At 51.7% G+C, this 14,016-nt stretch overlaps 1 protein-coding gene and 1 pseudogene across 2 annotated transcripts; both read right to left on the reverse strand.

The window, feature by feature from the left end:
* Nucleotides 1–3,989: 3,989 nt before the first annotated feature.
* Nucleotides 3,990–5,358, reverse strand: PTF1A (pancreas associated transcription factor 1a; the record flags this gene model as incomplete). The annotated part of the gene is made up of 2 exons (XM_079773679.1): nt 3,990–4,192; nt 4,584–5,358. The coding sequence occupies 2 exons, from the start codon at nt 5,356–5,358 to the stop codon at nt 3,990–3,992; spliced, it is 978 nt and encodes a 325-aa protein (XP_079629805.1).
* Nucleotides 5,359–11,954: 6,596 nt separating this feature from the next.
* On the reverse strand, nt 11,955–13,122 carry LOC307102837 (glyceraldehyde-3-phosphate dehydrogenase-like; annotated as a pseudogene). The gene has a single exon. The product of its transcript is annotated as a glyceraldehyde-3-phosphate dehydrogenase-like (transcript).
* Between the last annotated feature and the right edge of the window lie 894 nt (nt 13,123–14,016).

The raw sequence follows: 14,016 nt of genomic DNA on the forward strand, positions 1-14,016 counted from the left end.
TGCTTTCTGGCAGGCCTGTCTCCCTCCCTGGGTTTCCCCATCTCCCTGGGCCAAATCCGAACACCTGTTGGCCAGACCCCACATCCCAGCGTGGGAATCGCTTCCTACCAGTGATTCCAGATCTCAAAAACGCCATTGGTTGTGGAATTATTTAGGACCATTCCCACAGGCTGCAGAAGGCTTTGGAAAGGCTGTGGAGGGGAGGGCGAGGGCGAGAGGGAGGTTCGCCAGGGAGTGCTCAACTGGTGTTTGTTCAACCTTGCAGCTGGTACTCGGTGCCACCGCAAAAGCCCATTAATAGAAATGGGATGCGTTTATGGATTTGAGAGGCTTCACACCCTCTCCGCAGAGGGGCGTTAATCCTGGTGCTGGCAGACGAGCAGTCCTGGGAATCCCCCTCAGCCCATTTCGCAGGAGCTGCGAGGAGATGTTTTATGCGCGCTGCTCTCAGCCCGGGGTGGGCGACTCACTCTCTTTCCCACCTACTTTTTCTGCCTTACAGGACCTCCAGGCTTCAGGATTAAACTTTTATGAGGGTTTTTAATGAATCCATAGTGTCTCCTCCTCGGGAAGGAAGAGGCTCCACAAGGAGGCTCCATCCCAGAGGCCACCCAGCTCAGGATGGGAAAGTGGCTCCCCTCTCCTCTTCACACCCACCTTCTCCTCGCCCCCCCCCCCGCGCCCCCCCCCCCGCCCCGGGAGCTGCCCCACCCACTCTCACCTCCTAACTGAGAATTCCCTCATGAAACAAAAGGAAAAGGTATGGTGCCTCAGGTGCCCAGCCTCTGAAAATGGGAAGAAGCCACCTTTTGGTGACAGGTAACACCTTTTAAGGCAGCGATGAGAGGACCCTAACCCTAATGCTCACCAGAAATGTAGGGGAGAGAGACAGATGGGGAAAAGGGGCATTTATTTATTTTTTTAAATACATTTTATTGATTTTTTTTTTTTTTTTACGAGAGGAAGGAAGAGGGGTAAAGAGTTAGCACACCTTCTACTGGGGATGTGCCCGCAACCAAGGTACATGCCCTTGACCAGAATCGAACCTGGGACCTTTCAGTCTGCAGGCCGACACTCTATCCACTGAGCCAATCCGGCTAGGGCGAGAAGGGGCTTTTAATAAGTAGTCATTGACACTCTGACACCAAGGCAGAATGGCACAGTAACCTGGGATGGGCTGGAATTAAAGAAGTATATCTGGTGGGAGGAGGGGGTGAATTGTAGGGGGAAGGGGGGGGCACTCTACCCAAACTTTCTTCACTCTTCTGTCTCTCCCCCTATAATTGGTAACAGTGAAGGGTAAGTGACCACTAGAGAATGATTTAGCCAGCTCGCCGGGTTGAGTTCATAAAATGCACCAGTTCAGGGGTTGCAGCTTCTTTATTATGCTAAATGGACCAAGGCAGCCAGGGAGGACTTTAAACTCTGCTCTGATAGTTCGGGCTGGGTTTTTAGCAGGAGCTGATGGGTGTTCAGAATAGCGGGGCTCAGTAAAGGGTCTCTGTAGCCATTGAGGATAACTGATAAATATCAATTATTTTCATACACTTTTTTTTTTTTTAGTTGGAAGCAAAGTGTTGACTTAGAAGGACTCCTGAATCAACCTGCCACTCAAAGTAAGTGCCCCATACTGACCCTCCCAGGGCCAGGCTGCGGGACTGGCTGGCCAGGGACGCCCCAGCCCAGAGGCTCTTCAGCCTGGAGCTGCTGCGAGGAGAGCAGTTCCTTCACCAAGTGCAGCTCAGGCCTCTCTGACACCGAAGGAGACTCTGAAATGATACGTTTGTTCTGCTTTTACGGCCGCATTTTTAAAAGAACTGCTACACTAGAATGAATGGATTATGAGTAAATAAAAAGAAGCTGTCAGTCTCTTTGAAGGTTGTGTTTAAAGGGACTTGCCAAGTCAGGACAGAAGAGTGACAAGATAGAGACCCTGGTGTTTTACAAGCTCAGCCCAACTCTTCCGCTTCATCTGCACCGCACTAAAGGATGTGTTGAAGCATTGAATCCCGGAAAAAGTGGCACGCAAAAGAAAAGGTGCCACATCACAATGGTTGTAGTGTTTTAACTGCGGAGTGCCACATCACCCATTCTAATGGAAACGCAGGTCTACACAGTCCAAGGAAAAGCACAATGCTTACATAACTTATAATTAAGTAGAAGTCTGCCTAACATTTGACTTTCTAATGAGTGTAATGAGATTACATGCCTGATAGACGCATTTGTGCAAAAGCAACTTTCGTGTTTAACGAGACCCTAATACAGGACAAAATCGAATTATTTTCTCTGGTTTCCAAATTCTGACTCCAGTGTGAAATCTCCATCTTTTAGGGGGAGGGACCGGAGAGGCTGCGATGGCTGGAAGGAGTGTCCACCGCCAAGGGCCTCCTGGGAGCTTCGAGATTCAGCATCTCCCAGTGTCTGGCTGGGCCGCGCTGCGGGGTCGAACTCGCAGCCTCGCTTTAATTGCTCTTGGACGCTGTCCATAGCACCCGCGGCGCGCGGGGAACCCCTCGGTGGGTCTGAAACTAGGTTAAAGCAATTAGCATGTTGTCCACAGGGCCGGGGTACCCGGAAAATTCCTGATTATACCCTGGAGGACCAGGCCGGTACTGGGCGGTAGAGCAACAACTTCCTCGGTCTGGCTTTAGCTGCACTGGGGTGGCGGGTCCGTGGGAAGGTGCGCTCCTGCCGCGCGCGCGGTCCCGCTCCGCACTTGCCCTTTGCGCCCGTGGTGTCCGAGCGCGCGCCGGGCCCGGGTCAGCCGCCGCAAACCCGGGCTTGGGCCCACAAGGGAAAGCACCCCGAGGGCCGAGGAGGTGCGGGAAGTGGCGAAGGAGACCTCCCACGGCCGGGTTTGTCAGGGCTTTCCGGCTGAGCGACCCCGGCCGCACCGTCGAGCCGCTCCCCATCGCTAGGGGGCGGCCCTCCGCCCTCCGCTTGAGGCTCGCCTGCCTCCCAGATCAGGCTGCTTCCCAAGGAAGATGAAATTCTGTTGGAAGCGAAACGCAGTCCGTTTTAGAAATAACCCATTTGCAGAAGTGGCTGAGGAAGGGTGCATGCGCCTTCTCTCGCCTTACCTAAAAAGGACCCTGGGTTTTGTTGGGAGGCATTCGAGCCCACAGTGGCCTGCCCCATCTCCTTTAATAGGAATATGTTCAAGTCCCATGTACCCGATGCTGCAGCTGCAGAGAAGCTCAAGAGCAACCAGCCCATGGAAGCAGAAAGACCCCTTCCAATGGCCAAGCCCGAAACTAGCCTCCCCTCCCCCCCCCCCCATACAGCAAATTCAGTTCATACACTATGATTAGGCAGGGTAGGGGTGACCTTGGTTAAGTTAAACATCGTCTCTAAGCCTCAGCTTTCCCCTCTGAAAAATGGGTATAATTACACCATAGTGTTTGAAAGGTAGGATAAAAATACAGGCAAAAGTCACCATTGAGGGCAGGTGATGCAGAAGAAGAGCACTCTTAAGAGAGCTGGGGCCTAACCCTCCAATCCACTTCCTTTCAGCTAAATCTCACTAAAATGTGGTTTCTTGCTAGACAGCTACGTTTTGAGTCTCTGGTTCAATTATCTTTTACAAAGTAAGTTATTCTTCTTTTTAGAAATATAGCTACCCCCATCATGTATTAAACAAATAACGTGTAGAAAACAAATAAATTTATTAACATCGCTTAGAAATAAACCATATCTGTCAATAAATTAGCACAATGTTCTAGACAGAGTTCTTCCAACAACATTCTGCCAAAGGTGCTGGGGGGGGGGGGGAATCATAGGCTATTGCATATTTTTAGAAAATCAGGATAAATTATATAAATTATATATTTAAAAAGAGAACTATTTCATTAACTTGACAGCATAATAAATAGATAAATAACAAACTGTTGATTGCCATTAGAAAAATGTGATTCTTAAATTACATTTACATTATAGACATTTACATGTACAATATGCACAGAGACCTAACCAGGCGAGTCTGTGATTTCTCAGGACACAAACTCAAAGGGCGGTTCGTTTTCTATGTTGTTGAAGGAAGGCTTGCTGTTGAGTTTTCTGGGGTCCTCTGGGGTCCACACTTTGGCTGTCCGGATAATATTTTGTTCTTTGAGTTGTTTTTCATCAGTCCATGAGAGAGAGTGTCCTGCAAGGGGAGGGAGGCCATAATCCGGGTCGCTGGGGGAGGGGGACCCTGAGGAGGTGAGAAGAAACAACAGAGTGTGAATGTCCACCTCTATTCCCAGCGGAGCCCTCCAGTCCTTGGGGTCTATGCCCGGGCGCCTCCACAGAACAGGCGTCTTAGGTTACAGTAGAAGGACCCTTTCTCTCCACTGCACAAGCCCCCAGCGCCCCCTCCCCGGGATCCCAGGAGCTGCAAGTCCTTTGTGGTCGCGCGCCCTCTGAGCCGCGGTCAAAGTGGAGGGGAAAAAAACCTGATAAACGCCAGCAGGCGCTCAAGGTCGCTGGTGCCCATGGACCATCTGTCCGTCGGTCAGTCGGCTTGTCGGCCCACTCACCCAGCCCCTCCAAGACCTTCCCGCACGCGTCCCCGTCTCCCTGAGCTGGAATGGGAACGCACTTACGGGTGCCCCGATGGCAGATGATGACTTTCTGGGCCTGGCTGCCGGGGATGTCTCCACCCAGGCGCCCGCCACAGCCAGGCCCCCGGCCGACGCCCGCGCCGCCACCGCGCAGCGGCAGGTCAGCTTGCACCAGCTCGCTGAGGAAGTTGATGTAGCCGATGGCCAGGCGCAGCGTGTCCACTTTGGAGAGGCGCTTCTCGTAGGGCAGCGTGGGGATGTGGGAGCGCAGCCCCTCGAAGGCATCGTTGATGGATTGCATGCGCCTCCGCTCCCGCACGTTAGCCGCCTGTCGCAGCTGCTGCAGCTCGGCCTCCGAGCGCACCCGCCGCCGCCGTCGCGCCGCCGCCGCCCCGCTCAGGCCGCGCAGCCGCGTCCCTGGGGACAGCACGGACACCCCGGCGCACGGGTAGGCCAGGCACGGGGGCGGCGAGTCGGGCGAGTAGGGGAAGCCGCCCGGGGGCGCCCCCGCCTCACAGCAGTAGCCGCCGCCACCCTCGTCTGGCTCTCCAGGGCCCCCCGAGGGTGGCGGAGCGAGCGAGTGCGGGGCCGCCGAGGGCGCGGGCTGCAGCAGCAGGCACGCCCCGTCGCGGTAGTAGTATTCGTGCAGCTGGTGGCTGAGGAACTCCACCTCGGCCTGCTCGTCCACCAGCAGTTCATCGCCGTCCTCCAGGGGGTCCCGAGAGGACTGGTCTGTGAAGAAGTCCTCCTCGTCAAAGTAAGGGGACGGGAAGGCGTCCAGGCCCCCAGGGAAGTGCTCTAGCAGCACCGCGTCCATGCTCTGCGCCGCCGCTGGCCCGAGGGCGGACTGGTCGCCCGAGGTGGCTCTGTGGGAGTTTGGTGTTGCAGTGTTTGCCTGTCTGGCAGTCCCTCCCTGTCTCCCGGGTTCTTGAGCGGGAGGCTGTGGGAACGGCCCCTCGGCCCCCGCCCCCGGCCTCCCTGGAGTGCCCGAGGCCCCTGCGCTCCGGCCGCACCAGCGCTGCGCTGGGGAGGGCTGTGGCCAACTTGCTGCGGCTGAGGGCCGGCACGCGAGGATTCTTATAACTACATCCACAGGCGCGTGCCAGGGGCCCGCGGCGCCAGCCAATCACCGAGCCGACGGGGAGGGGGGCAGGGGGCCCGGCGGGCGGCGCGGGCCGGAAGGGCTCTCTTGGGGTTGGGAGCTCCCGAGGTGGAGAGGAGGCGGGGTCTACGTTGCCCGGGGCTCTTCCTGCTCCTCCCCGCCCTTTCCTGCCGCTTGTACCTGCGGGGCGCAAACCCGAGGCACCTGCAGCCGGCACCGTCCGCTGCCTGTTCACCCGCGCGCTGCACTGAGCTCCCCGCCCCTTGGCCCCAGGGCTGGGGTAGCAGCACAGCTACAAAAAGCCCTAAGGATGCGCGCTGACACTGACGGCTCAGGCGGCGGGAACAGGTGACCCGCGGAACTCGCTCCTCCGCGGGGGTGGGCGCAGGAACTGCCTGCAGCCTGGGGCGTCAGGGTTGGTGCATTTAGCCACCACCACGTCCGGGGCGCGCTGGCCTCCAGCCGGCTGCTAACTCATCTCCGAACCTTTCAAGGACTCTTGTAAAGTTGGCACGGAGTTTGCCAGTGGGTTTCGAAGGCAAAATGTAAGGGCAAAAGATTTACAAGATGAGAAGATCCGAGGTTACCCAATTTGCAGCAGCGAGGAGACGCTGTGCGGGGTCTCGAGGCGCGAGCCTTCGGGTCGCCAGCACCGAAGCCCGACTCTGATGCGGTATCTATCCGTCCCCAGCGACGCCCCCTCTGGGTTGGCCTCCCCTCGCCTCCCTTCCGCGGCCCGGGAAAATAAATGGGAACGCAGGAGGGGTTGCCTCGCGAGGCAGCTCAGTGGGGCACGTTTCTTCGGAAAGCAAATTGATATTCTAGGGGTTCGGATCAATAAAACTTGGTACAAAAGGAGTTAATTGAATTGTCTGCTCCGGAGCTGCCCGGAGGGAGGGCGAGACGTTAAAGGGCAGAGTGTAAACCAGAGTTTCTCACCTTTCTGACTGGCCACCAGCACCATCCTTGAATTTTTTTTTTTTCCCTTTTCGGCCTTTAAAAACAACAACCGTATGCACTCTGCCCCACGACACACTTTATCACAAACTGCGATGCAACACGAATTCCTCAGTTGAAGAGTAACAAAGAACCACTTTCAAGGTCGGGCAAGTCCTGGTAAAAGCCAAGCTCCGCTTCCCCCGCAGAGTTAAGTGCAGCCGGTGGCGCGATGGCGCGGCTTCTCCCAATAGCGGACTGAGGCGCCGTCTTCCCGGTCAGCCGCTTCCTTCTCCTTTTCCAGAGCCTTGTCCCACCAGAGGCTTCTTATCTCAACTCAACACCCAAGTCTATGCCTCTTAAGCACTAAGATTTAACCAAATTTCTTGGTTTTAGACGTTGCATTGTATTTACCTGAATTCTGAGATCAAAATGTTAAAGGGCAAAGGATTAGAAGATCTCAGATTACCCAGTTTGCAGCAGACAGGAGTGAAGAACCCCAGACAATTTCCGCACCTCCTGTCCGGTGTTAGCTTCTGAGCCTCGGTGTTAGCTGCTGAGCCTCGTCCCTTCCTAGTGAGGTGATGGTTCTTAAAATGATGCAAATGTGGACAGGCTCCCTGTGTGAGTGCCCCAACTGCAACATCCTGCATTTCGATTTATCTTTCTCATCTCAAAAAGAGGGAAGCTGTTGTGGGTGGAGGGTCAAAACCAGGGATGTAACCAGATGGTAGTGGACATCCCATTCGCTTTACATTGAAAAGGCCTTTCCCCTCCCCTCAAATGGTTAGATTAAAGCCACGCGGGAACATGGCCTTGGGTCGACCTAATCCCTTGGGAGGGTGACAAATGACCAGACTTCAATGCCGTATCCAAAACATGGATAACCTTTCAATGAAAGACTGGATCCCAGCCTGTAAAGGCTCTCTTCAAGCCCTATCTCTGGCACATCTAGGTGGCTCTGGAGAAAGTGTGTTTGTGTCATGGATATGTTGGGGGGCGGGGTGGCTGGGGGACATGGGAATCAGCAAGTGTGTTTTTACCCCGTGTGATTTTTAAGTCCGATTCCAATGAAAATCATCTTACATGTGCTTGATGAGTTCATGGAAGAGTACATACATGTATTTGGGCACCCAGGTGAGCTCATGGGAAATCGGCTGTGGAGGAAATTACTGTCCTATGAGGCTGAGCAGAGCTGCGTGGATGTTCTTGGCAGCTCCTGGACTGCATGGATGAGCACGGGTTAGGAGGAAGGAGAAGATAGTCACTTGTGCCAGACAACCGTCCTCACCCTTTCCCCTCCTACCCTCACCATTTTTCCCTTAGAGGATTGCACACTGGTCCCATTGGGAAGTGAGGGCTAGGCCTGCAGTTGCTGATACTGGGATACTAGTGTGGGCACACACATGCACACACATTCTGTCCTTAAGACAAGATGGCTCGTCAATAAAAAGAAGAAAGACTTCATCACTAAGAAAGGAAGTTTGCTCCGGGTCACTGGAGGTAATAGTGTGGACAGAGGCACCCTGCCTCTTGAAGCAACAGGTTGGGTGAGGAGATGGCTGGGCTCTCGCTGTCTTGCCAGGCTGGACCCCAAATTCCCATTCCAGCCCCACCTTCTTCACTCCCTGGATCCTCTGGGCAGTGGGGACACATGGAGAGGGACAAGATCAAAAGGTCCCAGGTATTTCATGGAGAGCAGGACACAGCTTAAAGTCTCTCTCCGCTTTGTCTTCAGGAGTGTGGGAACCCCTTTCACGTCCCGCGTGGTTCAGGGTTCCGGTTCAGGGTTCGGGTTCTGGAGAAGGCCGCACACAAATGAAAAGAGACTAGAAAAGCATTAATTTGGGAATATTGGGGGCCAGGCGGGAGCCCACCTCTAGTGGGAGGACTACACACTGCTCTGGCCCTGCTGTCCCTTTTATTGAGGCGATGGGATACACCCATAGCCTTTAGGCAGGAAATTCCAATAACAAAAATACATAAGACAAACAGAGGTGGAGGCTGCTTCAGCTAACAATGTTTCAACTAAACAGTGAGTGGTTAGAGCAATTAAGGTTGTTGACCAGCCTTCCGGGTTTCCTGTCCACATCTTTCTATTAGTGAAACAATGATCGGTTTCCGGCACATCTTTCTATTAGTGAAACAATGATCGGTTTCCAGCAAGGAGAAGTGTCCCTTACCCTTATAAAGAAACTTTGCCTCATTATAAAACAGCATCATCCCCTAGGCAGTTGCAGGGGTACTTGGTTCTTTTTGGTGCCAAATTCTGCTGAAAGCTCAAGATACTTTCAAGTCTTTTGAAAGGAACTCAGTGCTGGACCCAGTAGACTCCCGCCACACCTTCAGGGCTGCTCGGAAGCCTCTGCCATCTTTGAGGTGCTCAGTTCCAGGAGAACTTCTGTAAAGGGCCACTGGGCATCAAGAAAGCCTTGCCGCACACCCTCTCTCTCCCTGGGCCTTTCTTTCTTTCTCTCCCTTCCTGCCTCCCTCCCTCTCATCGGTCTCAAGGACCTGAATACTTGTTTATCTGTTTCCCATTATACATTTCAAAGCTCTTTTCCCAGCTTCTAGGAACAGTGACTGGAGGCTTGGAACACAGGTCCCTGGCTCCTTCCCAGGATGAGTTTCGGGCAGAGCCCACTAATGTAGAGTGCAGCGTCCAGGCCCTCCTCCTTCCTCAGCTTCCCCTGCTGTGTTCCCATAGTGCTCCATGCCTGGCTGAGTCCTCCCTGCTGGAGCTTAAATGCCACTGAAACTAGGTATCCCCAGAGCATCCCACACCTCGCTTCATGCCTACAAGCAGGTGCTTGTGGATGTGACTCATGGTCTATCTCCCAACCTGAAAATGGGTTCATGTTCATTCCTCCTGACCCTAAATGCCCCCTTCCCCACTCACAGCCCAGAGGGGATGCCAGGTACCTGTTTTGTCCTCTTCTGTGTCTGCTTCCCCTTCCTTTGCTATTCTCGCTCCCTCCCTTGTTCTGTGAAATCCTTCTTCTCCGTACTTGGGTGCCCTCATCAACCCACCCTCTATCCCTATAGCAACAGGAAAGGGTTTGAAAACTAGAATCACGTGTTAGTGCTGGAAGATGTCTCAGTGACTTCCCTAAGGTCAACCAGCAGACTGCCATCAGACCTGATCCATTTCAGCTCTGTGCCAGTTCCACTGGCTGCTGAGAGTGGATACCAGTGCTGCTTCCACTCACTCATAGAAGATGTATTTATATTAATATGCAGTGTAGTTAGGGCAGGCCCTGTTGTAAACTGGCCCAGATTACCAAGTACCATCTTCCTGGTCTCCAGCCCCGACTCTCCAGAGTCTTGGCTGCATCTCCTGATGTGCTGAGGAAGGAACCACTGAATGGTGCAACTCCCAGCACAAGACAAAGTGTGCAACGTTAAAGATGGGGTTACAGGACATTCTCTGGTTCCAAAAGTCATACTATACAGACAGATTATGGATTTTTTTTTTTTTTACTCAGAAGGCTCACTGTAATTATGTGTCATTTTATGCCATCTTGGAAATGACTGGCCTAGAAGATGCCAACCTCCTTGACTCAGCTTCAAAGGCCTCCCTCTAACCACCTACCCTCCATTCTCCTGAGGTATTTATTTAGTCATTAATTGACTTTTCAAGTCCTCAGATGCCATGCTGATCTCTCTCTGGTCTTCTTTGTTTCCCTCCTACTCTTCTTGCCACCAGTCTGAGCTCCTTCATTTGGTTTGAAGGTCTTCTATTTATTCTGTCCTGAGACAGGTACAAGGAATGAGGCTAACAGTAGAAGAGATGGGAATGAGCATTTGAGAGGACTCTCAGACATGCTTATCATTCACCCTCATAATTCTGCAAGCTGAAGGGTATCTTATTTCAATCAGTGAATGAATGAGATGTGGCCTTAAATCCATGGCTGCACAGCCAAATAAGAGAAAGCATCATAGTTAATACCAGGTTTGGGTGGTTCCTTATCTCATATGTGTTACATGGCATCCTTCTGTCCCTCTTTTGTCTCTACACCTAATATAGATGATTAAATATGATTTTCACATGGATTGGCTTGTTTGCTCCTAATGCAGCATTGTGAGGTTACCTGGGCATATTTTTATTGTTTGCAAATAGTAAGATTCAGAAAGGCCAAGTAACTCTCCTGGAGTGACACAGCTGGCACCACGGAGCCACGGATAGAAATAAGTGGATTCCAGCCCAAGGTGGTGGAGATGTTGGCATCACTTTCCAGGGTTTCCCATTAGACACTCCTCACTCTGAGGCTACTCAGTCTAATACACAAAACCGGACCATGTCCCATCTGGGAACCAGGGCAGGAAGCATATGGTTGCCATGAAACAAAGGAAATCCAAGTGTCGAACACCTACCGCCTTCCTTCTTGCCTGTATATTTCCCGTTGTTAAATATTAATCTTTTGAGGGAGAAACACTGAAATGCTGATATAATTATCCAAATAAATGGTTTCTGCCAAGGTTTATTTGGTGAATAGCAAAGCTTCTGGTCTTTACCCTTCAGTTTTGTTATTTCGAAAGGTGTTTGACCTGCAGTAATGTACACACCACAAGTCGTTATTACCAGACTTCTGCATCTTGGCCTCCACAGTGAGCAGTGAAATGGAAAAAAAAATAAAAAATTTAATACAAACATGAATTGGGGGCTTTTTTCTGTTTAATTTTTTTCAAAGCTACATGTGTTTTCTGTCTTTATGTCCATCTGTACGGCCTTACATGAATTATGGTTCATTTTTTAAAAATATATTTTTATTGATTTCAGAGAGGAAGGGAGAGGGAGAAACAGAAACATCAATGATGAGAGAGAACCACCGATCAGCTGCCTCCTGTACGCCCCCCCACTGGGGATCAAGCCCGTAACCTGGGCATGTGCCCCCCGCTGGAATTGAACCTGGGACCCCCCAGTCCACAAGCCAGTGCTCCATCCACTGAGCCAAACCGGCTAGGGATATGGTTCATTTATATAATGGAATATTCAGCAGCCATAAAAAAGGAGAATGCTTTTGATGTAGTGATGTGAAGTGATCTTCAAGATACATTATGAAGCGAAGGAAGAGTGACTCGTATGCTCTCGCTTGCATTTAAAAAAATAAGACAGTGAATATATGTGAGTGTATTTGTTTGCAGAGCCATCACATATTTCTAAATGGATACACAAGAAACTGATGATGTTTGTTTCATTGAGAAAGGAGTTAAGTGGCTAATGAACAGAATTTTTCATTGTATACTCTGGAATCTTTTGATTTTTTTTTTTTGGCTGGGTACAGTGAACTTTATTGATGGTGGGGCTCCCACAAAGTAGGGCTCCCTACGCCCCTCCCCTTCTTCAGGGGGTCTGGGATGGAAACGGTGGTCAGGAGATTCTCAGTGTGTCGGGATCGATGTGGGGAAGGACTCCCCAGCAGCGGAGGGCCTCTCTTCCTCTTGCTGGGGCTGGTGGTCCAGGGGGCTCTTACTCCTTGGAGGCCATGTGGACCATGAGGTCCACCACCCTGTTGCTGTAGCCAAATTCATTGTCATACCAGGAAACGAGCTTGACAAAGTGGTCATTGAGGGCAATGCCAGCCCCAGCATCAAACGTGGAGGAGTGGGTGTCGCTGTTAAAGTCGCAGGAGACAACCTGGTCCTCAGTGTATCCCAGGATGCCCTTGAGGGGGCCCTCTGACGCCTGCTTCACCACCTTCTTGATATCGTCGTATTTGGCAGCTTTCTCCAGGCGGCAGGTCAGGTCCACAACCGACACGTTGCGGGTGGGCACACGGAAGGCCATGCCAGTGAGCTTCCCATTCAGCTCAGGGATGAGCATGCCCACAGCCTTGGCAGCGCCGGTAGAAGCAGGGATGATGTTCTGGGCAGCCGCTCGGCCATCACACTACAGCTTCCCAGAGGGGCCGTCCACGGTCTTCTGGGTGGCGGTGATGGCATGGACTGTGGTCATGAGTCCCTCCACAATGCCAAAGTTGTCATGGATGACCTTGGCCAGGGGGGCCAAGCAGTTGGTGGTGCAGGAGGCATTGCTGACAACCTTGAGGCAGTTGTCATACTTGTCATGGTTCACACCCATCACAAACATGGGGGCATCCGCAGAAAGGGCAGAGATGAGGACCCTCTTGGCTCCGCCCTTCAAGTGAGCCCCAGCCTTCTCCATGGTGGTGAAGACACCGGTGGACTCCACAGCATACTCAGCACCAGCATCACCCCATTTGATGTTGGCGGGATCTTGCTCCTGGAAGATGGAGATGGACTTTCCGTTGATGACAAGCTTCCCGTTCTCAGCCTTGACGGTGCCCTTGAACTTGCCATGAGTAGAATCATACTGGAACATGTAGACCATGTAGTTGAGGTCAATGAAGGGGTCATTGATGGCGACAATATCCGCTTTGCCAGAGTTAAAAGCAGCCCTGGTGACCAGGCGCCCAATGCGGCCAAATCCGTTCACTCCGACCTTCACCATCGTGTCTCAGGGTTGTGGCTGCTGGCACAGCGCAGGAGGAGAGGCTGTCTGACGAACAGGAGGAGCAGAGAGCGTTTTGATTTTTCAAATACAATATTCCCCCCCTATCCGCAGGGGATACAATTCTGAGATCCCCCCAGTGGATGCCTGAAATCAGGGACAGGACCAAACCCTATATATGCTTTGTTTTTCCCTATACTCCATACCTGTGATAAAGTTTACTTGCTAAATTAAGCAGAGTAAGAGGTTAAAAACAATTACTACTAATACAATAGGACAATTATAAAATATACTGTAATAAAAGTTATGTGAATGTGGTTTCTCTCTCTCAAAATATCTTATTGTACTGTAATCTCCTTTTCACTTAAAGGAAGCACTTTTGGGCTTCTCTTTGGCACGTCCTAATTGCCAGCATCACTACTCTTGCACTCTGGGGCCATCATTTAGTAAAATAAGGGTGACTTGAACACAAGCACTGCGATACCTCTATAGTCTATCTGATAACCAAGATGGTCATGAAGTGACTCACGGGTGGGTAGTGGATAGAGAGAGGAGACGCGGGACAAAGGGATGATTCACATCCTGGGCAGGGCAGAGCGGGATGGCACAGAATTTATCAAGCTACTCAGAATGGAGTGCAATTTAAACTTATGAATTATCTATTTCTGGAATTTTCCATTTAATATTTTCATGCCATGGTTGACTATGGGTAACTGGAACCATGGAGAGCAAAAACTATGAATAAGGGGGTGACTACTACATATGAACATATATACAGACTTTTTTTTTTTAACTTAGTGAACTTATTTTTAAAGAAAAATTTTGGAGTGTCTGATCCCCTCATATAAGCCCTGCAGGAGCCCTCCAGAGAGCTTGGTTATTAGCTTGTGCCGTCTTCAAGGCTTCAAAAGTCAGCAAGAACCCTCTGGCAGATGGGCCCAGTGAGGGCTGGCGGGGGCTCGAGT

Source organism: Cnephaeus nilssonii (assembly GCF_951640355.1).
Source record: "Cnephaeus nilssonii genome assembly, chromosome: 1".
In the NCBI taxonomy this organism is placed as follows: domain Eukaryota; kingdom Metazoa; phylum Chordata; class Mammalia; order Chiroptera; family Vespertilionidae; genus Cnephaeus; species Cnephaeus nilssonii.